This window comes from Triturus cristatus, chromosome 1_2, assembly GCF_964204655.1.
Source record: "Triturus cristatus chromosome 1_2, aTriCri1.1, whole genome shotgun sequence".
Classification (NCBI taxonomy): domain Eukaryota; kingdom Metazoa; phylum Chordata; class Amphibia; order Caudata; family Salamandridae; genus Triturus; species Triturus cristatus.
In genome coordinates, this window is record NC_140580.1 from 926,237,791 (window position 1) to 926,261,349 (window position 23,559).

General features: G+C 41.5%; 1 protein-coding gene across 1 annotated transcript in view; it reads left to right on the forward strand.

Moving 5' to 3' along the window:
• Positions 1 to 23,559, forward strand: part of LOC146868343 (uncharacterized) — a 155,329-nt gene that overhangs the window by 5,144 nt on the left and 126,626 nt on the right. Inside the window, exons 3-15 of the mRNA XM_085624110.1 lie at positions 666 to 713; positions 1,343 to 1,408; positions 2,320 to 2,385; positions 6,603 to 6,668; positions 7,800 to 7,847; positions 8,065 to 8,130; positions 9,263 to 9,310; positions 9,862 to 9,927; positions 10,586 to 10,651; positions 12,612 to 12,677; positions 13,843 to 13,890; positions 14,704 to 14,769; positions 19,467 to 19,514. Of these exons, the coding sequence (XP_085480236.1) occupies positions 705 to 713; positions 1,343 to 1,408; positions 2,320 to 2,385; positions 6,603 to 6,668; positions 7,800 to 7,847; positions 8,065 to 8,130; positions 9,263 to 9,310; positions 9,862 to 9,927; positions 10,586 to 10,651; positions 12,612 to 12,677; positions 13,843 to 13,890; positions 14,704 to 14,769; positions 19,467 to 19,514 (729 nt within the window). The 5' untranslated portion in view covers positions 666 to 704. The remainder of the gene's footprint in view (positions 1 to 665; positions 714 to 1,342; positions 1,409 to 2,319; positions 2,386 to 6,602; positions 6,669 to 7,799; positions 7,848 to 8,064; positions 8,131 to 9,262; positions 9,311 to 9,861; positions 9,928 to 10,585; positions 10,652 to 12,611; positions 12,678 to 13,842; positions 13,891 to 14,703; positions 14,770 to 19,466; positions 19,515 to 23,559) is intronic.

Below are 23,559 nucleotides of genomic sequence, written 5' to 3' on the forward strand. Positions count from 1 at the left end.
CAAGGTATTAACCCAATTTTAGCTAAGAGCAGGGTGTACCAAACACAAACAGTGTTTCTACACGTGTTTCTGATATTTAAAAGATTAGTGTTGCAACGTAAAAATGGACAAGACATGAGTGTGTTTTATTGGAACCATTTAAGGGTGTCTACATAACCGATATAAGTATTTAATAATTACTGTTTGACCAAAAAGTTACCAAAAATCGATTTTTTGAAATGTGGAATTAGCACAAGCTTTTTGTTGGTGATAAAATGATTAGCTTTTCCATATTGTAATGCTGTGCAACTGTGTCACAAATGCAATATAATATCTTTACATTACACTCAACACTGGTTTTAGCTGTGTCTGGTATTATCTTAATTAGGGTACCTGCTGTTGCTTGGGTTATAGAGACATATAACCAGTGCTTTAAATGGGCTGGTACTGGCCGGTACGGCATACCGGCCCTTTTTTTATGTAGGGAAGAAGAGTACCGGCAATACCTTGAATTGGAGAGTACCGGCACTTCTCAGAAAAAAGCAGGTACTCTGGCACAGAGTACCTGCACTTCTATTTTTCCATTTCAAGCACTGCATATAACCCACACCTCTGAAAACTCTACATTAATTCTCATAGTTTGTCATTCATCGAGAACTCTTTCTGATGTTTTGTTTTACCACTAGAATCGGTCTCCCAGTGCAGTAGATAGTAAAGAGGTCACGATGGACACAGTAAGTTGTTTGTTATCTAATATATATACTGTTTTATGCTAAAAGCCAAAAACAGATTCTCGTTCATTTAAGCTCAGGTGCATCAGCTTGGACGTCTTTAATGCAGAATACATTTATACAGTTGTTAATCTTGTTAAACATCCATACTTGGCGACCCAGTCAATGTGATTCGACCTTATTGTCTTCCTCTTAGAATCCTCGAGGACTCTCACTGCTTTCGCTCTTCATTCCAAATCGTTTCCTCCTCCCTCATCTCTTTTATCACCACTTCAGCGCTCGTTATATAAAAGTATTGAAAATATTTTCCTTATTTTCGTGAACTTTTCTGTAAATCTGTTCTTCTCAACTACTATTTATATACTGTGACATTTTTTTGGATTTTCATGCACATGCCCATTTCCCATCAGCCAAATTACTTTTTTTTGGAGAGGCGATCGCATACCACCATTGGTCACATTATTTTTGATTTACACTTATGCTCCATCACTGGCAAAGTGGTCAGGGTTAGAAAGAAACCCAGTGATCACTTCAGATGCAATTCTGTGGTGTCTGTAAACCAAATGCAAAACGATGAGCACACATCATTTTTTGTTGTTGTAAATGTTAGCTCTGGTTTTCGTTTCTTCCAGTCACCTGCACCCAGTGCTGCTGTCCAGAAGCTGGATCAGACAATTGAGAAAAAATCCCATGAAGAGGTTAGTGTATTAAGTCTGTTATTATACATGTGTGAAACGCTGAAGAATATCCTGTTTGGCACTGAGTTGGTAATGCTTATCATGCTAAGAGAGAACACTAGAGACACACTTCGACTTTTATACAGAAAAGATCAGGACCTGCTCCCCAGCTTAGGTTCTCCACCCTCTGGAACATCCTGGTTTTGCTGATGCACACATTTCAGAACCTATTGAGGCTGAAGTCTTGGGCACTGACATAGCAGAAACTGTTCCAGGCTATCCTCTTCACGCTATTCACACATCTGTTCTCTGATTATTAGTGCTTAATTTGAGCTGGTGGGGGCCACCGACACTCAGTTTTGTTCTTTAATATATATGCTGCTTTTATGATCAAAGCCAAACACATTTCACAGTTCATTGAAGCTTGGTCTTCCTAAAAGCAGAATATATTTATACAATTGTTCCTGTTGTTACGTATCTCCACTTCAGAAGCAGTTCAATGTCATTTGTACCTATTTCCCTCTTAGAATCCTCGAGGACTCTCACTGCTTTCGCTCTTTATTCCAAATCTCTTCCTCTTCACTCTTCTATGTTATTATTGCTTCAGCACTTTAGCCCCAATCTGTAAATAGAAGTATTGTAAAGGTTTTCCATAGTTTCATGAACTTTTCAATACATCTGTTGTTTTTAATTGCCATCTATATACTGTGACAATTTTTAGAATGCTCATATATCTGTCGATTTCCTATCAGTCAAATTAATTTCTTGAGGAGGTAATCACATACCTCCATTTTTCAACATTATTTGTTGACTAATACTTATGATTCCATCACAAACCTAGTGATTCAAGAATTTGTCAAAAGGAAATGCACAATCACAAGTACACATAATTTTGTTTTCTTTTAAATGTTTTTGTTTTTGGCTTCTTTCAGTCACCAATACTTAATGTTCCTGACCAGAAGCTGGATCAGACAATTGATGAAGATTCACGTGAAGAGGTTAGTATATTCAGTGCGTTGATATTTATTTGTGAAACACTGAGGAATATCCTTTGTGGCACTGCGTTGCTCATGGTTATCTTGCTAAGAGAGAACTACAGACACACTGTGTTCATTATCTATGAAAGACCAGGACCTGCTTCCACGGTTAGATTCTTCACCTTCTGCACCATCTTGGTATTGTTGATGCACACATTTCAGATCCTATTAGAGCTAAAGTCTTGTGCATTGAATTGGGCACATGGTATGAACTCTTCCAGGCTATTCTCTTCACACTATTCCCCTCTCTGTTCTTTGCTTTAGTCAGCCATTGTCTATTCTTTATAACTCCTGCTCTTTCAGTCCAGCCCATTCCTCAGACATGAAGTACCATCGGTCCAAGTTCTGTTTTCGATTTTTTCTATATGTGACCTTTTAAACACATTTACTTCTTTATATATATTTTGTATCTGTCGTTGATCAAATATTGTTGGATATGTATTTGCTATTCCATAAACTCAGTTTCAAGCTATTTTGCCACAGGGAAACCTGAGCCTAGCATATTCACGAGCACTCAGTAAGGGGAATGAATTGATAGTGGTGTTCACTATTCATACTGTGTATTTTCATATTCATTTAAAGAGTCAGAAAACATTAGTAACAGTACCGCAAATTGGTAACAGAGTCCCCACACAAAGTGTTCTTGGTATTAACACATTCATAACTCAGAAGATCCATGCAGAAACAGTATTTCCAGAAGTCTTTCTGACATTTGCATGTGCAGACTTTCAATGTACAAATGTGCAAGACATGAGCAGATTCTATCACTTACTTACACCTACTACCTCTCCTGGGATGTATAGGCCATCATCCAGGACTTTCCATCCAGCCATCTCTGTTCTGGGCTTTTCTTTCCATCTGACTCCAGGTGTAACCCATCTCTTTGCAGTCAGCCTCGAGCAGGGCCGGACTGGGAACCAAAACCGGCCCTGGCAAAGTGCAAGTGGCAAAGTGGGAGGGGGGGGGGGGGCGTTGCCGCCGAGCTCTTTGCCAGGGTCGGTTTTCGGCCGATTTTGTTACAGGGTCGATTTTGCAGCTGTGCTGCAAAAACGGCCCTATAACAAAAACGGCCCCCAGGGGCCCAAAACCGTCCCCCACCCATGCGGCGCACCGGGGGATTGCCCGGTGCCCGCTACGGCCAGTTCGGCCCTGGCCTTGAGGCCTTAGCACCAGGTGTTTCTTGGCCTTCCTCTTTTTATTTTCCCTTGAGGGTTCAAGGTCAGGGCTTGCCTTGTGGTGTTTGACACAGGCGTGATCTATCCAGCCCCAGCGTCATTTCATTATTTCTTCATGATCAGGGAGGTGGAAAGTCTGCTGCCATTGGTCATTGTTGCTGATGGTGTTTGGGCAGGAGATTTAAAAGATTTTCCTCAGACAGGTGTTGATGAAAGTCTGCAGTTTGTTGGGGATGGTCACTTTTGTCCTCCAATTTTCTGCTCCATACAGAAGGAGCAATTTTACGTTGGTATTAAAAAGCCTGATCTCGGTTCGCAGTGTTAGGTCCTTGGAGCTCCAGATCTTCTTTAGCTGAATGAAGACATCCCTGATTCTTGGCTTGACATTGGCATCAGTGCTGCCCTGTGGGTCTATGACACCGCCCTGGAAAGTGAAGCCCTCAACCTCTTCCAGTGCATCACCTGCAAGAGTGACTGCAGTAGTGCTGGCCGTGTTAGCCTTCAGGATCTTGCTTTTTCCCCTGTGGATGTGAGGCCAACTTCTCTTGCATCTGCAGATGGGTCTTGGAGAGTAGGGCCAGGTCGTGTGCAAAGTCCAGATCATCATGCTGCATCCTAGGTGTCCACTGAATTCCTTTTCTTTTCCTTTCTGTGGATGCCTTAATGATCCAGTCTATGGCCAGCAGGAAGAGAAAAGGCGAGAGCAAACAACCCTGGCGGACTTCAGTCCTCACCTGGAAAGTTTCCATGAATTGTCCTCCATGGACTATCTTGCAGGTCATTTCCTTGTAAAAGTTTCTGAATATTCTTACGAGTTTTTCTGGCACACCGTAGTGGCAGAGGAGTTTCCAAAGGGTCTCTCTGTCCATGTTGTTGAATGCCCTTTCATAGTCAATGAAATTAACATAGAGTGGGGAGTTCCATTCCATCGACTGCTCAATGATGATGTGCAGTGTTGCAATGTGGTCTGTGCTAAAGCTATCTTTGCGGAAGCCATCTTGCTGGTCCTGCAACTGAGCGCCAACTTGTTCCTTTATTCTGTTCAGGATGACTCTGATGAACACTTTGCCTGGGGTTGATAGAAGAGTTATCCCGCTGTAGTTTGTGCAGTTACCCAGGTCACCTTTCTTGGAGATCTTGATGAGATATCCCTCCTTCGAGTCTGATGGCACCTTTTCAACTTTCCATATCCTTCCAAACATGGGGTAGAGCATGTGTAATGATGTTTCAATGTCAGCCTTCAGTGTCTCTGCAGGAATGTTGTCAAGTCCTGCTGGCTTCCCATTTCTGAGATGTTTGATGGCTTTCCGGATTTCTTCCTTGGTTGGTCTGCTGCAGTCGATTGGCAAGTCCTTGTCAGTTGGCTGTATGTCTGGTAGAGACTGCAGCACAGGCTGGTTCAGAAGTTTTCAAAGTGCGCCACTCGTCTTCGCTGTTGGCATTTTTTACCCATGATTGTCTTCCCTACTTTGTCTTTAACAGGTCTTTCTGGATTGCTGTATTTGCTGGAGAGTTTCCTTGTTATGTTGTAGAACTCTGTCAAGTTTCCATGGCTTGCTGCTTCCTAGGCTTCTGTGGCAAGACCATCAATGAAGCTTCGCTTATCTGCACTTAAGCTTCTCTTTGTTTTCTTGTTGGTTTTGTTGTATTTAATTTGAGCTTTCACTTTTTCTGCTCTTGTTTGGCTGGTGTTGACTGTAGCTTTCTTTTCCTTTCTCACTTGGAGTTTGCAGAGAATTTCGGTGGAAATCCATTATTTTTGCTGGTGTTGCTTGGGAACACAGTATCTCCTGGCAGGTTGATGTCACTGTTCTTTGATCTTCTCGCGCTGCCTTTCTACTGGGTCTCTGTTGTCCTGTAGTTCTTGCCTGATTTGAAACTTGTTACTGAGGGTGACAGAATATTCTCTCCATTTCTATGTATCTTTGAGTAGCATGGTGTTCTATCATGGCGTTGGTTTATCGGTTCTATCCATGCTTTCTTCGGCTTTTGCTTTAGCCTGGCCATGACAAGGGGATGATCGGATGCAATGTCTGCTCCTCTCATCACTCTCACGCCTGCCGGGACCTCCAGATGGACACAGTCTAAATAGAAAAGACAGTCTCCAGGTGAAATGCTGCCGTATTCTGGACACAAGGAAGAGAATGCCCCACATATTCAGAGCGCAACACTGATGCTAACACCAGCAGCCAACAGAGCTCTAATTGGATGGGAAGCCCACAGTCCCAGAATCATTACAGCGACCTTCTTCACAAAGAAAAAGAGGATCAACATGAATGTCATCTAGGACTATGCACCTACAAATGACAGCATAGACGAGGAAAAAGAACAGTTTTACAACAGACTCCAGTCCATCCTGTAGAAATACCTAGAGAGAGACATCATCATACTGATGATGGACCTCAATGTCAAAATTGGAAGCAAAAACACTGGGTACGAAGAAGTAATGGGCAACCATGGCTGTGGCGACATGAACAAGAAGGGTGAAAGGCTGGCAGATCTCTGTGCCCTGAATAGTCTGATGATAAACGGTAGTGCATTCCCACACAAATTAATTCATAAGGCAATGTGAGTAGCACCAGACCATTCAACAGAGAATAAGATTGACCAGATTCTATTGGAACCCTCTAAATGGGCCATCCGGTGAATTATGTCACAATAGATCTAAAATCCCCAGCTGAAATAATCAAACAAACTTTGTAGAATGCCTATTGTTGCTGTTTGTTAGAGATGCAGAAGTGGTGAAAATATTTTCCAGTGCAGTGAAGGTTAAGTGGATCAGCTAGAATTTCCGAAAAGCTGAGCAATTACATGACGGTTCATCTTGTTACATATTGCTACGCGAAAGCCTGTTCAATATAATTTGTGCTTATTTTGTTTCTCCTACATTTGCCAAAGACTCTAAACTCCTTTAACTCTATATAACTAATTCTACCCCTTGACTCACCTCCTGCTTCATCATTTAGATCTTCATCATGCTAGGGTTTTTTTTGTTTCCTTCAGCCACCTACTTCTGATGTGGCCACACCAAGGCTGGATCAAGCAATGGAGGAAACGTCAATCGAAGAGGTTAGTATATTCCGGCTGCTGATATATTTTTGTGAAAAATGTAAGGGTATCATGGTCAGCACTAAGTCACTCATTCTTATCACTCAAAGAGAGAGTCAAAGACATACTTTAATCATCATCTACCACAGGGAAAGATCTGGTTCCCATGTTACATTCTTCATTGTCCTTCTAGGCTTTGCTGATGCACACATTTTAGGGCACATAGAGAATTACGTCTCGTGTATTGACTTTGGTACATAGAAGAACTATTCCAGACTATTCCCTTCCTCTCATCTATTTTCCAATCAGTTCTATGGTATAGTCAGTCTTCATTCATTGTTTCACTCCTTCTCCTTTAGTTCAGTCCAACCGCCATACCTAAAGTGCTATTTCTCTAAGGTATTTTTTCATCTTTTCATACATTTTGGCCTCTTAAATAGATTGTCATGTCCTCCAAGCCACTGGTCTATAATATCTGGACATGTATTTGTTGTTTCATAAACTCAGGTTCATGGTATTTCACGACAGATAAACCAGAACCTTGCACATTCACAAAGAATCATTATACGGAATTGGTTCATATTGGGGTTCAGTACTCATACTGAAACCTACAGAGTCATTTACAGAGTCTTGAAAAAAAAGTAAGAGCACCATGAATTTGACATAGGATTCCTGCACATGTAATTGAAGGTATTAACCCAATTTTGTCTTAGAACGGGGTGTACCAAACAGAAACAGTGTTTCTACAAGTGTTTCTGACATTTAAAATATTAGAGTTTCAATGTAAAAAATTTCAGGACATGAGTGTATTCTATTGGAACTATTTAAGGGTGTCTACATGACGGATGTAAGTGAGTAATGATTACTGTATGACTGAAACATTATACTAAAAATCGATTTAAAAACTAAACGTGGAATAAGCTTTTTAAGTTGTGATAAAAGGATTCGTGAGTACTGTGTCAAGAATGCAGTAATACCCCTTTACATCAGATATAACACTGGTTTTACCTGGATCTGGCCTTATCTAAATAAGGGTGCCTCTGCTGTTTTGTGGGTTATAGAGACTATGATTGAACCTGTGAAAATTCTACATTAATTTGCATAGCTTGTCATTTATTGAGAACTTTTTCTGACATTTTCTTTTGCCGTTAGATTCTGCCTCCCAGTGCAGTAGATAGTGAAGAGGCCACAAAGGACATTGTAAGTAGTTTTGTTCTCTACTACACACACATAAATATAAATATATATTGCTACTCCGAAGGCCGTTCAATACAATTTGTGCTTATTGTGTTCCCCCTACAGTTGCCAAAGACTCTAAACTCCTTTAACTCTATATAACTAACGTCTACCCCTTGACTCACCTCCTGCTTCATCATTTTCATCTTCATCATGCTAGTGTTTTTATTGTTTCCTTCAGCCACCTACTTCTGATGTGGCCACACCAAGGCTGGATCAAGCAATGGAGGAAACGTCAATCGAAGAGGTTAGTATATTCCGGCTGCTGATATATTTTTGTGAAAAATGTAAGGGTATCATGGTCAGCACTAAGTCACTCATTCTTATCACTCAAAGAGAGAGTCAAAGACATACTTTAATCATCATCTACCACAGGGAAAGATCTGGTTCCCATGTTACATTCTTCATTGTCCTTCTAGGCTTTGCTGATGCACACATTTTAGGGCACATAGAGAATTACGTCTCGTGTATTGACTTTGGTACATAGAAGAACTATTCCAGACTATTCCCTTCCTCTCATCTATTTTCCAATCAGTTCTATGATATAGTCAGTCTTCATTCATTGTTTCACTCCTTCTCCTTCAGTTCAGTCCAACCGCCATACCTAAAGTGCTATTTCTCTAAGGTCTTTTTTCATCTTTTCATACATCTTGGCCTCTTAAATAGATTGTCATATCCTCCAAGCCACTGGTCTATAATATCTGGACATGTATTTGTTGTTTCATAAACTCAGGTTCATGGTATTTCACGACAGATAAACCAGAACCTTGCACATTCACAAAGACTCATTATACGGAATTGGTTCATATTGGGGTTCAGTACTCATACTGAAACCTACAGAGTCACTTACAGAGTCTTGAAAAAAAAAGTAAGAGCACCATGAATTTGACATAGGATTCCTGCACATGTAATTGAAGGTATTAACCCAATTTTGTCTTAGAACGGGGTGTACCAAACAGGAACAGTGTTTCTACAAGTGTTTCTGACATTTAAAAAATTAGAGTTTCAATGTAAAAAATTTCAGGACATGAGTGTATTCTATTGGAACTATTTAAGGGTGTCTACATGACGGATGTAAGTGAGGAATGATTACTGTATGACTGAAACATTATACTAAAAATCGATTTAAAAACTAAACGTGGAATAAGCTTTTTAAGTTGTGATAAAAGGATTCGTGAGTACTGTGTCAAGAATGCAGTAATACCCCCTTACATCAGATATAACACTGGTTTTACCTGGATCTGGCCTTATCTAAATAAGGGTGCCTCTGCTGTTTTGTGGGTTATAGAGACTATGATTGAACCTGTGAAAATTCAACATTAATTTGCATAGCTTGTCATTTATTGAGAACTTTTTCTGACATTTTCTTTTGCCGTTAGATTCTGCCTCCCAGTGCAGTAGATAGTGAAGAGGCCACAAAGGACATTGTAAGTAGTTTTGTTCTCTACTACACACACATAAATATAAATATATATTGCTACTCCAAAGGCCGTTCAATACAATTTGTGCTTATTGTGTTCCCCCTACAGTTGCCAAAGAATCTAAACTCCTTTAACTCTATATAACTAACGTCTACCCCTTGACTCATCTCCTGCTTCACATTCTCAGCACCTAATCCCCAGTTTGTATATAGTAGTATTGTGTACATTTTTAGATTGTCATGAACATTTCATGACGTCTGCTATTTTCAAAGACTATTTGTATACCAAGACAAATCTATAAGTGTTCATACAGCTATCTATTTCCCATCAGTGAAATTAATTATTTGTATAGTGGTATTGATATTCCTCTTTTTCTTAAAATTATTGTTTGCCTTCACTCATGCCTCCATCACCAATGAAAAAAAGTTCAAAAGCCTTAGAAAACCAGCAATCATCACAGATACAATTTGATGGATTTGTGAAAGCAAAGTGTAATACAAGGAGCGCAAATAATTGTGTCTAGTGGTAAATGCTAGTTTTTTTTTTATTTCCTTCAGCCAACTACTTCTGAGGTTGCCCCAACAGGGCAGGATCAAGCAATGGAGGAAACATCAATCGAAGAGGTTAGTATATTCCGCCTGTTGATATATATTTGTGAAAAATGTAAGGGTATACTGTTTTTCTTATAAAAGTCAAAAACACTTCCCAGTTCATTGAAGCTAAAGTTCATCAGCTTGGACGTCTTAAAAGTAGAATACATTTCTAAAAATGTTCATGTTGTTGGATTTTTTCCCCTTAACAAGCCACCAAATGTCCTTCGACCTTATTTTCTTCCTCTTCGAATCCTCTAAGACTCTCACTGCTTTAGCTCTTCATTCCAAATCCCTCCCTCTTCACTAATCTCTTTCATCATCACTTCAGCACGTCATTCCCAATCTGCATATAAAAGTATTGTCAACGTTTTTCATGAACTTTTCTGGAAATCTGAATTTTTTAACAACTATTTATAAACTGTGACAATGTTTTAGAATGCTCAAACACCTGTTCCCTTCCCATCAGCCAAATGAATTTTCTGTGGAAGTATTAACATTCCTTCATTTCTTAAAATTATTGTTTGGCTTACACTTATGGCTCCATCACCAATGGTAAAGAGGTCAGGGCATTAGAGGCCCAGTGATCCAATCAAATAAAATGTAATGATGTTTTGAAGCGAAATGTAAAATGATAGGCACAGATGGTTTTGTCTTGTTGGAAATGTTTCTTATTTTTTGTTTCTTCCAGTCACCTATAACCAATGTTTCTGACCAGGACGTAGATCAGACAATTGAGGAAATATCACTCGAAGAGGTTAGTATATTCAGTCCATTGATATACATTTGTAAAAATCTGAAAAATCTCATGAGTTGTTCATGGTTATCATGCTAAGACAGCACGAGAGACACACTTTGTCCATTACTTTTGAAGGACCATGACAGTGTTCCAAGAATAGATTCTTCATCCTCTGTACCATCTTGTTGTTGCTGCTGCACACATTTCAGAGCCTACCCGGGCTAACGACGTGGGCACTTACTTGAGCATATAGTATGAAGTTTTCCAGGCTATTCTCTTCACACCATCCACTACTCTGTTATAGGTCTCTGGTTTAGGCAGCCCTTATCCATTCTTTATGACTTACGTTCCTTCACTCCAGCCCACTTCTTAGACATGAACTACCATCTGTTCAAGGCACTATTTTGTCTTTTCCTGTATGTGGTCTTCTAAACTCATGTACTTCCTCATATATATATGCCTGCCCTGTCATTGATCTAAGATTGTTGGATATGTATTTGCTGTTCCATAAACTCAGTTTCAAGTTATTTTGCCACGTTGAAACCTGAGCCTAGCATATTCACGAGCACTCATTATAGGAAATGAGTTAATAGTGGTGTTCACTATTCATACCATGAATTTTCAAATTCGTTTGGGGATTCATATAAAATGAGTGACAGTACCACAAATTCCAGATATTAACACAGTCATAGCTCAGAGTGGGGAGTTCCATGCAGAAAGAGAATTCCCACAAGTTTTGCTGACATTTCAAAGTCCGAACTTTCCATGTAAAAATGTACAAGACATGAGTGATTTCAGTTTGAGTATCCTAAATGGGCCACCCAGTGAATTACGTCATAATATATCTAAAAACCCTTATCATAAAACATTCTACAATGCCAGCTGATGATGACTGTTAGAGATGCAGGAGTATGCAAATAGAACTTTTTTTTCTTTGCACTTGATGACTTTGGTAAGGGTGTCGACATGAGCGTCAGAACTATACTATGATTTCTGCTTGACCTAAACAAGATAATAAAAATGCATTTTCAGAAACAATGTGGAATTAGCATTAACTGTTGGTGATAAAATGATTATCTTCCATATTATGTAATGCTGTACTATTGGTTCACAAATGCAGTATAATACCCTTACAGCATGTCCAACACTGCTTTTATATGGGTCTGACCTTGTGGACATAAGGACACCACTGCACTTGATTTGGTCATAGAAACTAAAATTGCACCTGAGAAAACTTTCATTAATTACCATAGTTTGTCTTTCATGGAGAACACTTTCTGACTATCTCTTTTACCATTAGAGTCGGCCTCCAACTGTAGTGGATAGGGAAAAGGCCACGAGGGGCATAGTAAGCAGTTACTTCTCTAATATGTATACTGTTTTTATACCAAAATCTAACAATGTTGCCAGTTCAGTGTAGATTAAGTGGCTCAGAGAGGATTTCTTAAAAAGTGAGTACAATTGCATGGCTGTTCACCTTGTTACATATTGCCACTCTAAAGGCCATTCACTGTCATTCATGCATATTTTCATCCCCCTAATACCTCTTGACTCTTAACTCTTTTACCTCTTTATACCATACTTCTCCCCCTTCACGTAACCCCTGATTCACCACTTTTGCGCTTTATCCCCAGTTGGTATTTAATAGTATTGTAAACTTTTTCCAGATTGTCATGAGCTTTCTATGACATCTGCTATTTTCAAAAACGATTGTCTTTGAGTTCTCATACAGTTATCCATTTCCCATCAGTGGAATTAAATCTTTGCAATGGTATTGACATACCTCCATTTCCTAAAATTATTGTTTGGCCTTCACTCATGTCTCTGTCACCAATGAAAAAGAGGTCAAGGGCCTCAGACAACCAGTATTCATCACAGATAAAATGTGATGGATTTGTGAAAGTAAAGTGGATATAAGGAGCACACCTAATTGAGTATTGTTGTAAATGTTAGGGGTATTTTTTTTTGTTTCCTCCAGCCACCTCCTTCTGATATTGCCATCCAGAGGCCAGATGAAGAAACTGAGGAAACATCAATTGAACAGGTTAGCATACTCAGCCTGTTGAAATGCATTTGTGCAAACCGTAAAGATATCATGACCGGCACTGAGGCACTAATGCTTATCACACAAAGAGAGAGGTAGAGACACATTTTGACCATCATCCACCACAAACAAGGACCTGGTTCCCATGGTTACTTTGTTTAAATTCTTCATTGTCTGGGCCTTCTAGGCTTTGCTGATGCACACAGTTCAGAGCACATAGAGACCTATGTCTTGTGTATTGACTTTGGTACTCAATAAAAAACTGTCCCAGACTATTCCCTTTGTCTTATCTATTTACATCTCAATTCTGTGGTGTGGTCAGTCTTTATCCACTGATTCACTTCTGCTCCTTCAGTTCAGCCCAACTCTCAGATATAAGGTTCCATTGTCAAATGTCATATTTCATTTTTTTCCTTTATGTGGCCTTGCAAATACTTTGTCATCCTCTGAGCAGCTGTTCTATGATTTGTGGATATGTATTTGCTTTTCCATTAACTCATTTTCAGGATATTTCGTCAAAGAAAAAACGTAGACTTGCTTATTCATGGACCCTCATTATATGGAAAGAGTTAATATTGGTGTTCAGTACTCATACTTACACCTTCCGACCCATTTGGAGAGTCACAAAAATAAGTAACAGTACCATGAATTGGTGATAGGATTCCCACACACGGTATTCAAGGTATTAATTAACACAATTTTAGCTTAGACTGGGGTGCACTAAACAGAAATAGTGTTTCCACAAGTTTTTCTGTCATTTACATGAGTAGAGTTTCAACGTAACAATGTACAAGACATGAGTGTATTCTACTGGAACATTTTCAGGTGTCTGAATGAATGATCAAAGTGTGTAATAATTACTGTTTGACCCAAAAATGATAATAACAATCCATTACAAAAAGTGGAATTAGCACAATCTTTTGTTATTGATAAAAGAATTAGCCTTTACATGTTGTAATGCTGTATTACTATGTCACAACTGCAGTATTACCCCCTTACATTACATTTAACACTGTTTTTTACGTGGATCTGTCCGTATCAATATGAAGGTGCCACTGCAGTCATGTGTTTTATAGACTATGATTGCTCTTGTGAAAACTCTACATTAATTTTCATAGTTTATCATTCATTAAGAAATCTTTCGGACTTTTTCTTTCGCCTTTAGAGTCTGCCTCCTAGTGCAGTGGATAGTGAAGAGGGCACAAAGGACACAGTAAGTAGTTTTATTCTCTAATATATACTGCTTTTATGATAAAAGTTTAAAACAGTTCCCAGTTCATTGAAACTAAATTGCATCAGCTTAGACTTCCTAAAAGCAGAATTCATTTATAAAATTGTTCATATTGTTAAGTATCTACACTTAAGAAGCCATTCAATGTAATTCGTGCTTATTTTCTTCATCTTAGAATCCTAAAAGAATCTCACTGCTTTAGCTCTTTATTGCAAATCTCCCCCTCTTCACTCGTCTCTTTTATCACTGCCTCCTTTTCTGGGAATCTGTAATTTTTAACAACTATATCTATACTATAGTATACAAAAAAGTTATGCATAGAATGCTTGAACTAATCTCATCCATTGGTAATTAATTGCTCAGGGCTGAGTCCCGGTCAATCGTTATTTTGCATATGACTGGGTTTAATCAGAATTGGCATGGTGGGCAAAAGAATGATGGGTTGTAATGTTACACCAAGCGATTGCCAGTGGTTAGACTTATTGCAATCTTACCTTCCATCATGATTCATATGTTATGCATATACTGTGATAATTTTTAGACTGCTCATACACCTGTCTATTTCCCATCACTCAAATGTATTTCTTGTGGAGGTATTCCCATAGCTCTATGTCTTGAAATTATTTTCTGACTTACACTTATGACCCCTTCACCAATGGTAAGGAGGTAAGGGTCATTAGAAACCCAGTGATCACATCAGATAAACTTCAATGATTTATGAAAAACAAATGCAAAATTAACCCACACATAATTTTGTTTTGTTGTAAATGTTAGTTCTTTTTTTGTTTCATCCAGTTACCTACACCAAATGCTGCTGACCAGAAGCTGGATCAGACAATTGAGGCAAAATCACTTGAAGATGTTAGTATAATCAGTCTGTTGATAGATGTTTGTGAAGAACTGAAGAATATCCTGCTTGGCACTGATTTGCTCATGCTTACCATTCTAAGAGAGAACTAGAGATACCTTTTATCCATTATCTATGAGAGACCAGGACCTAGTTCCAAGGTTAGATTCTCCACACTCATGACCATCTTTGTTTTGCTGAGGCACACATTTCAGACTCATTTAAGACTAAAGTCTTGTGCACAGACTTGGGTACTTAGTATGATCTGTTCCGGGCTATTCCTTTCACACGTTCAACCCTCTGTTCTCCGATTTAGGCAGCCCTGATTCATTCTTTATGACTCTTGCTTCTTTAGTCCAGTCTGTACCCTTGGGCAGCGGTCTTCGTCTCTGGGGCATTTTGGGAGACAGCCACCTTTATTTAGGGTTTTATGAAAAATTAGTGACAATACCATAAAATGGTAATAGCATTCCCACATATGATATGTGAGGTATTAATATATTATCAGGTTAGCATGGGGGTGGGTGAGTACAATGCAAGAATTGTGTTTCCACAAGATCGGTCTGGCATTTAACACTGTGGAGTCGGCAACAGCTGTTTACCTCTGCAAACAGAATTGGCTTTCCAGGGAGTGACGTTGCATTACAGCTTCACAAATGCAGTATAATTTTATTTCTATTGTACAAATGCCATATCACATTAGATAACAGAAATATTGCAATTACACAATAATCCCGTTCAAGTGCATTCAACACTGTTGTTAGATAGATCTATCAATAACTAAATTAAGTTGACAAAACTGTTGTGTAGGTCTTAAAGGCTAAGGGCTGATTTAGAGTTTGGCAGATGAGTTACTCCATCACAAACGTGACGGGTATCCTGTCCGCTGTATTACGATTTCCATAGGATATAATGGAATTGTAGTAGGGCGTACTGGATATCCTCACATTTGTAACGGAGTATTCCCATCCGCCAAACTCTAAATCTGGCCCCAAGATTGCACCTGAAAAAATGCTCTGTAGGAGGCTAGCTTTGTATATTGTGCACACTTATCCGAACGATGCACCTTGTACTAATCCAGGCAACCCTTATGGTGATTTTTGTGGTCTTTGATAACCATAGAAAGCTCTCAAAGTGGTAGCTTTGGAGAGCAGCCTTCAGGCCTATCTTGAAGGATTATAAAGAAGCCTCTTTTACCAATTTTAATCAACAGTGTAAGTAACATGAAAACGAACCACACAGTGTATCTATAAAAATACGTTTATTTATTACACAACAAAGTCACTAACACATTGGTATATCTCCTACCTGGAGATAACAATAGCACACACAAGAATACTTGGAAAACAATCAGGTAAGTAGCACAAAATACAGTGGTTTCCAGGAGTAGACCAAACCATATACTAATAAAGTTGAATGTCAACTGCAAAGGGCAATGGGACTTGGACCAGAAGACTCAGAGGAGCCAGGGACACAAAGAGAACCATCCAAGCTAAGTACCCAGGAACAGCAGGGAAGCTGTGCGCAGAGTGGAATCACAGCCTCATGGAAGTCAATGGAGAAATCGCGGTTGCAGTTTTAAAGAAGAAGGACCATTCCCGGAAGTCCCTGAAGAGACCCTTTGGAAGACAGAAAGTTGGCGAGCCACCCACCCGTAGAAACCCCAGAATCCAAGTTACCTGCACCGGGGAACCCAGGTGCATAGGGATGAAGTGACGTCGGAATCTGCTCTAGATGTTAACGGGAGGCTATGAAGAAGATGCCTCTGGAGAAGACTGTGAAGGAGTCTGGTGGAATCCAATGGTTGCTTCTTGAAGTGAAGAACCTGCAAGCAGAGGAGACAGAGTCTATGCCACTCGAAGGTGACCAGGAGGCACAGAAGCACAATGCCCACCGATGTCGGGAGGTTCTGAAGAGATGACTGTGACCTTGTCGCTGCAGCTGTGAGGACCAGGTGATGCTGAAGAAGACCCGGAGCTGGGCACGAGCTGTCCCACGTCAGATGTCGTGTCTAGGTGGTCGGTAGCGTGGGGAAGAAAAAGGAGCAAACGTTGGGACCAGCAATGTCCAAGAGACTCACCAAAGGTAGGAGAGTCAGAACAGGCCCAAGCAAGCAGGAAAGGCCACTGAAGCAAAGAAAGACCCTTGAGAGGACCCACAGGCCAGAGGCACAGGAGTTGAACAAAGACCTCAAGAGGCTGACCAAATTGAGAGGCCCATGATGCAGGAGATGCAGGGAGGACTCTTACCTTCAGGAAGTGAGGTGCTGCAGGCTTAAGCTTCTTGTAGCTCAAAGATCTCTGGAGCACAGAGCCAATAAGCCTTGGCAACCGCAAGTTAACGCATTGCACAGGGAATTGGTCCCAGTGGCCCGACGAGGGATACTGTCCTCAGAAATTGCTGAGAAGACAGGTCTGGCCCCTAAGGAGCTGCAGAACCACCACCTGTGTTGCTGGGCCTCAATAAGTCTGTAGGATGACAGGAGCAGCAGACCAGTCAGCTTATTTGCGGTGCCTGCAGATGGAGGGGAGTGACTCCTTCATTCGAAGAGGGATTTTTTTAGGTGTCCTTGGTACCCACATGTCTTTTAGAGAACCTGGATTAAGCACAGACACAGGCGACGCTGAAGACTTGAAGAACAACGAGACTAGGAGCAGAAGGAGTCTTCCTTGGTGCAGTCACGGTTCCATTCGAAGTCCAAGTGGCCCGACGATTGAAGAGCGACGTAGTTTCAGTGTTGAGTCTGTTCCCCTGACAAATCTGAGGACCCACCCACAGAGGAGCCCTTAAGTACCCAAGGAAAGGGTTGGGATGACTTGGGGGTCCCTCCCAGAGGAGGGGCTGGACAGGAGATGAGGATATTCCCCTGTCCTTTGTCCAGTTTTGCGCCAGAGCGGGAACCAATGGTTCCTGAACTGACTCAAACTAGAGTATGCAAGGATGGTATCATCTGTGCCCTTCAAAGCAGTTTGGTGGCACTGGCAAGCCCCCCCACCCCAGGCCCAATACACTAAGTCCTGTCTAGAAGGTGGTCACACATCCCTGCAACAGAAAACCTATTGTTCTACCTTCCCCTGCACAAGCCTGGCTCAGCAGCAGGAGGGCAGCATTGTTTCTGTGGTCAGCATCAGCACTAGCCTGCTTGCAGACCCTGAAGGTCTGTTTACAGGAGTACAGGGAGGTCTCCTATGGGGCCCCCCTAATACATTGCACCATACTTCCAACACTGGAATCAATCAATCACTCAGGGGAATTGTAAGTGCACTACTCACCCCTGAGGGTCTCAAGGTGCTGTTGGGGGTTTGGGGGGGGGGGTTTAGTCAAAGAGCCAGTTCTTGAGAGTCTCCCTGAATATGTTCAGGGAGGGGCGTGTCTGATGTCGATTGGGAGCTCGTACCAGGTATTGGCTGCGATGTAGGAGAAGGCTCTTCCACCTGTGCTGGCTCAGCGAATGCGCGGGGTTTCGGCAAGGGCGAGGTCAGCGGATCAAAGGTTTCTCTTGGGCAGGTGGAAGGAGATTCTTTCGTTGAGGTATTGGGGTCTGGTCTTGTGGAGGCATTTACAGGCATGGGTGAGTATCTTGAAAGTAACTCTATTCTCGACAGGGAGCGATTGGAGGTTCCGCAGGTGTTGGGTCATGTGTTCGTGTAGAGGGATGCCGAGTACGAGTCTGGCTACAGTGCTGTGTATGGTCTGGAGCTTGCATAGCAGAGTGTTGTTGATCCCGGCGTAGGGGGCATTTCGGTAGTCGAGACTGCTGGTTATGAGTGTGTGGGTTACGGTCTTACGTGATTTGGGGGGATCCATTTGATGGTCTTTCGGAGGATGTGGAGGGTGTTGAAGCAGCTGGAGGCGATGGCGTTGGCCTGTCCGGTCATGGAGAGGAGGAGTCGAGTACAATGCCGAGGTTCCGTGCGTGGTCAGTGGGGGTGGGAGGGCTGCCGAGGGCGGTTGGCCACCAGGTGTTGTCCCATGTAGAGGGGGAGGGTCTAAGGACGAGGAACTCTGTCTTCTCCGAGTTGAGCTTCAGTGTTGGGATATGATTCCAACATGTTTGATACCAAACATGACTGGGTTTGGTGCAGCGACTATATAGTTAGATATCTCGTAATGACTGATGTCCACTATATGTCTAAAAATGGCTGACCACACTCACAAAGCTTGGAGACTCAACTTCTGGGTTTATAGGGGTATCCTGCTTATGCAGGATCATCCTCACAGTTGTAACCTCAGGAATGAAGTACCTGCCATGGAGTGACTTATAGGGTTTAAGTTCAGTGACCTCAGATATAAGGAAACTTATATGTTTCTTGAGAGGTGCAAACACCAACTCACACCGGCTGCAATGGCAACCTAGTAATAACAGTTGAAGTGGTCTCCCATGGGTGACTCAATACCTGCTGCAGCCCATTGGAGGCCCCTGGTGTACCCATGCCCAGGGTACTTCAGTACCATATACTTGGGACTTCTAAGAGTACACCAGTAGCCAATTTTGGAGGTATCACAGTACTTACCAGAACCAATTTAGAGGAGAAAGCACATATGCTGGGGTCCTGATTGGCAGGATCCCAGCAAACTAAGTCAAAAACACACTGACACCAGGCAAAAAGTGGGGGTAACCATGCTAGAAAGATCTTCCCTTCCTACATGCTTCATTAACTATCATATTTTTACATAAATAATTCTTTCTGATTTTCTCTTTTATCATTAGAGTCCCCTTCCTAGTGCTGAGGAAAATGAAGTGGCTATTCAGGACGAAGTAAGTACTTGTGTTATATTGCTTTTATTAGAAAAATCAGAAAAAAAACTCAAATTCCGGTGTGGGTTAAGCATATTAACATGGATGTCGTGAAAACAGAACAGTTATATAATTGTTCATTTTGTTACGCATCTTAACTCAAGAAACTGATCAATGTCATTCGTGTTTATTTTCTCCCTCCTATAACCACTGAGAATTCTCACTCCTCGAGCTGTAAATTATGAAACGCTCCCCTTTTCCACTCCTGCACCTCCACTTAGATATTTCATCCACAGGCTGTTTATAAACGTGATGTAATCATTCTCCAGATTTGAGTGCACTTTTATGGACAACTGCTTTTTTGAAGAAATACTATATGTCAGGACAATTCTTTGAATGCTCATACAGCTGTCCTTTTCCCATCACCCAAATGTATTTCATGTGAGGATAATTGCATCACTCCATTTCTCAAAATTCTTTTTGCGCTATCACTCATGACTACACCACCAATGGTAAAACAGGCCAACAACCATAGACATAAACGCATCACATTAGATAGAGCTCCATTCAATTTTTAAATCAAAGTGTAAAATGAGTAACACATATTTTGTTTTTTTGCAAATGTTGTTTTTGGGTTATTCCAGCCACCTAATTCTGATGTTGCTCATAGCTGCCAAGGTTTCAGATTGCTTATATGTGACATTTTCATACTTTCAGTGTAGTTTGAGTGACATTCAATGACCAAATGTGTGACACTTCGAGCAACACTTAACCAGGAGTAAAATACAGCAATGAAGTCCAGGGAAACAGATAAACATCAGAAATGACACCCAATTGACCAAAAAGAAACTCTAAGATCTTAAAACTGCTGGCAGGGTAGCCTGTACTATTAACCACAGCCTCAAAACACAGTTGCTGGACCACAACAGTTTCTTCTTTTGAATTGCTTGCAGGATAAATAGCCTGGGGACACTTATACAAAGCACCCTCTACCCCCTCAGCTCAGTGCCAGGTGCCCTCAATAGACGTCCACAAGTAGCAAAAGGATTTCTGTGTGAAAAACAGTAACTCGCAGCTATCCCCATAAAATACCGTTCTGCGAATATGAAGGGTTCATGTTCTTTGCAGCAGGCATATTAACCCTCTGAGTTACTTTATGATGAGTGAAAACTGACAGTAAGCTAAATGCTGATCTCGCTCCACAAGGAAACTTATTCACCATAGTTATCTTGACATTTTATTGCTGCCTGAAAACTCCTGGACACACGAGAAATGCAAGTCCCATTGTCAAAGGGTTTTAAACCCATGTTATTTATACAAAGTACCCTCCAACCCTCAGCACCAGGTGCCGTGCAGCTCAAGTTGAAAAGGTAACAAAAGGTTCTCTGTAAGAAAAGCAGTAACTCACACCGATATCCGACCACATAAAATACAGTTTTGCGAATATGCATGGTATATGTTCTTTCCAGTAGGGATATTAACCCTTTGCACTAGTACAGCATGGCAAATCAAAACAGCCAGTAGGAAAAACTCCAACCTTTGAGGAGGAACATTCATAATCAGGGCGTTAATGTTTGGCTGAGCTACCAAAAGTCTCTGAGTCATAAAAACTAGTGCTGCAGATGGGAAAATAAAGCCTGTTGCTGATGGGTCGCTAAAGCGACAGTCTCTGTGAGTCACATTCCAACCTGACTGCAGACAGCTGCTGACTATAGAAGATAATTCTGTCACGACGGTGAGAGGCGCTAAGCAGTGGCCCCCTTGTCTTGACAACCGTCTGTGCTGTGTGCCTTTTAAAGACACTCAGTATATGCTCTCAGACTCACGCCGTGATCACACAACAACCCCTTACCACACCCTGGGGACCCCCGTGACAGGGCAACAGCACCTATTGGGTGCGGAGGTCAGACTGACAACGTCTTATCCCAAACTCCGCCACTGGGTGGCAGCAGCAATCAAATTAAAAAACATCCTGCCACAGCCTGCTCTGAGCGGACCTTCCCACCCCTGGCATCATGATAGTGAGACATCAGAATAGTGAGACAGGGTCTGTCCTATCCACATGGGACTTGAGTGACCTCAGTGGCGGAAGCGCCATTGGCTCCATTCTAGCGCAGGGCGCGGAAGCTGGACCTGTGTGATTGCCGGCGCCCATTGAAAATGAGAAGTCGCGAAAGGCAGGAAAGGTCAATGCCTCTGTGTTTGTTGGGGGGTGTCAGCTGCTGCCAGTCAGCTGAGCCAAGAGCCTATTGCTGTACGCGCCCGAAGCAGTTCAGAGTTGCAGACTGCTAAAATTAAATTTTATTGTATTAATGTAATGCTCCCTAATCTCTCAACATATGCAATATTTTATTTATTAACACAGACCTGAGCGGCCAATATGAGCCTTGCCACCGCGCTGCTGTAAATGCAGCTCCGATGGTCGCGGTCGCTCCCTGTATCTCCCTCACAGTGCGCGGGCGGTCAAGGCGCTAAAATGCGTGATTATTGCATTTTAATTGAATGATGCAGACCACAACTTGATGCGTGGTACTGGGCAGGGCTAGTTTCTGACCAGGAGCTGGGTCAGGCAAACGAGGAAAAATTACTCAAAGAGGTTAGGCTATTCGGTCCAATTCTGAAAAATGTACGGGTTTCTTGAGCCGCTCATGCTTAGGCACATCATCTACCACAGACTTTGTTCTCTTATGAGAATCTCCACTGTCTGCGCCTTCATGGTTTTGCCAATGCACTTTCAAAGCACATGCAAGTTTATTTCTAGTGCAATGATTCTGCTTTTTAGTAAGAACAGTACTGCAGCATTGGATACTTTATAGATTCACATGCTTGAATGAATTAGTACAGCACCATACCAATACAGGAAATAACATTGAAAACAAATGGACAAACATTAGCTCGTCCCGTCCGTCCACCTCATTATGTGACCTGAGCTCTAGCCAATCAGTGGAAGGACTTATGGTTCCAATCCTCTTCAGAGGCTCCAACTGCCAGATATTCTACTGCTTGGGTTAATCAAACAGGGAGTCCCCTGAGCTCTGCTCAACTCTCTCTCCTGAATGTCTGACCAGAAACTCATGTGAAATGTGAAAATCATCACAGACTTTGTTTACTTCATCTCACTGGAGATCTGAGATACAATTTGGATATTTTTTAGGGAAAAGGCCATGACAGAATCTCCTCAGCCAAGGAAACTCTTCAGGGTATTTGGAATGTGTGAGGCAAGAAAGATTTTCATCGATAACCCACAATCTAAATGTATCTATTGCCTGCATGGCTATGAACCCTAAATTTGTGATATATGTTTGGCTTCTGTTCTGAAACCTTGAAAGACAGAGAAGTTAGGCTTCGACCCTCTCTTCAGTGCCAAATCCCCAGCTGTTCCGGAGCCACCTCAGAACTCAGTCTCTCTCCTACCAAAAAGCAGTCTGGGCCTGCATGAATGGACAGACTTCTGGTCATGGTGAAGTCGCACCTATGACTCCAGGAGTTTCACTGGCAGGAAATGAAGGCAAACTCTGTGCCTCCACTCTCTACAGCTGTGTACCGTATTCTATCACCTGTAAAGGCGTCAACAAAAGAATAATCGAGGAGTGCTTCCAAGGTGTAAATCTCATTGTCGACAGCTGTTACACCGTTGACAACGTTATTGACGAAGAACCAGCAGTCCACAGTGAGTAAGGAATCCTCAATATTGATAAAACAGTGTTCAATCGTTGGCAAAATCATATTTGTCGATGAAGAAAGTACCTCTGTCAATGAAGGGACAGTTGATGAAAACATCATCAACAAGCAAGTTACCATCATCTATGAAAGACATTGTTGATGAGCATAACACCTCCGTCGACAAAAAAATAATTGTCGACCAACTCAGTCTATGAAGGCAGAAGAGTTACCATAACGGATACACCAACTTCTACGGTGGTTCTGGGGATGAAATATGTCACGTCATCCACTTTATCACTGGTAGAGATAGTGACATCATTTGTACAGTCACACATCTCCACAATCTCTACGCTTTGCCTCAAATTCCAATAAGTTCAATGCTGTCCCGGATGCATTTGGAATC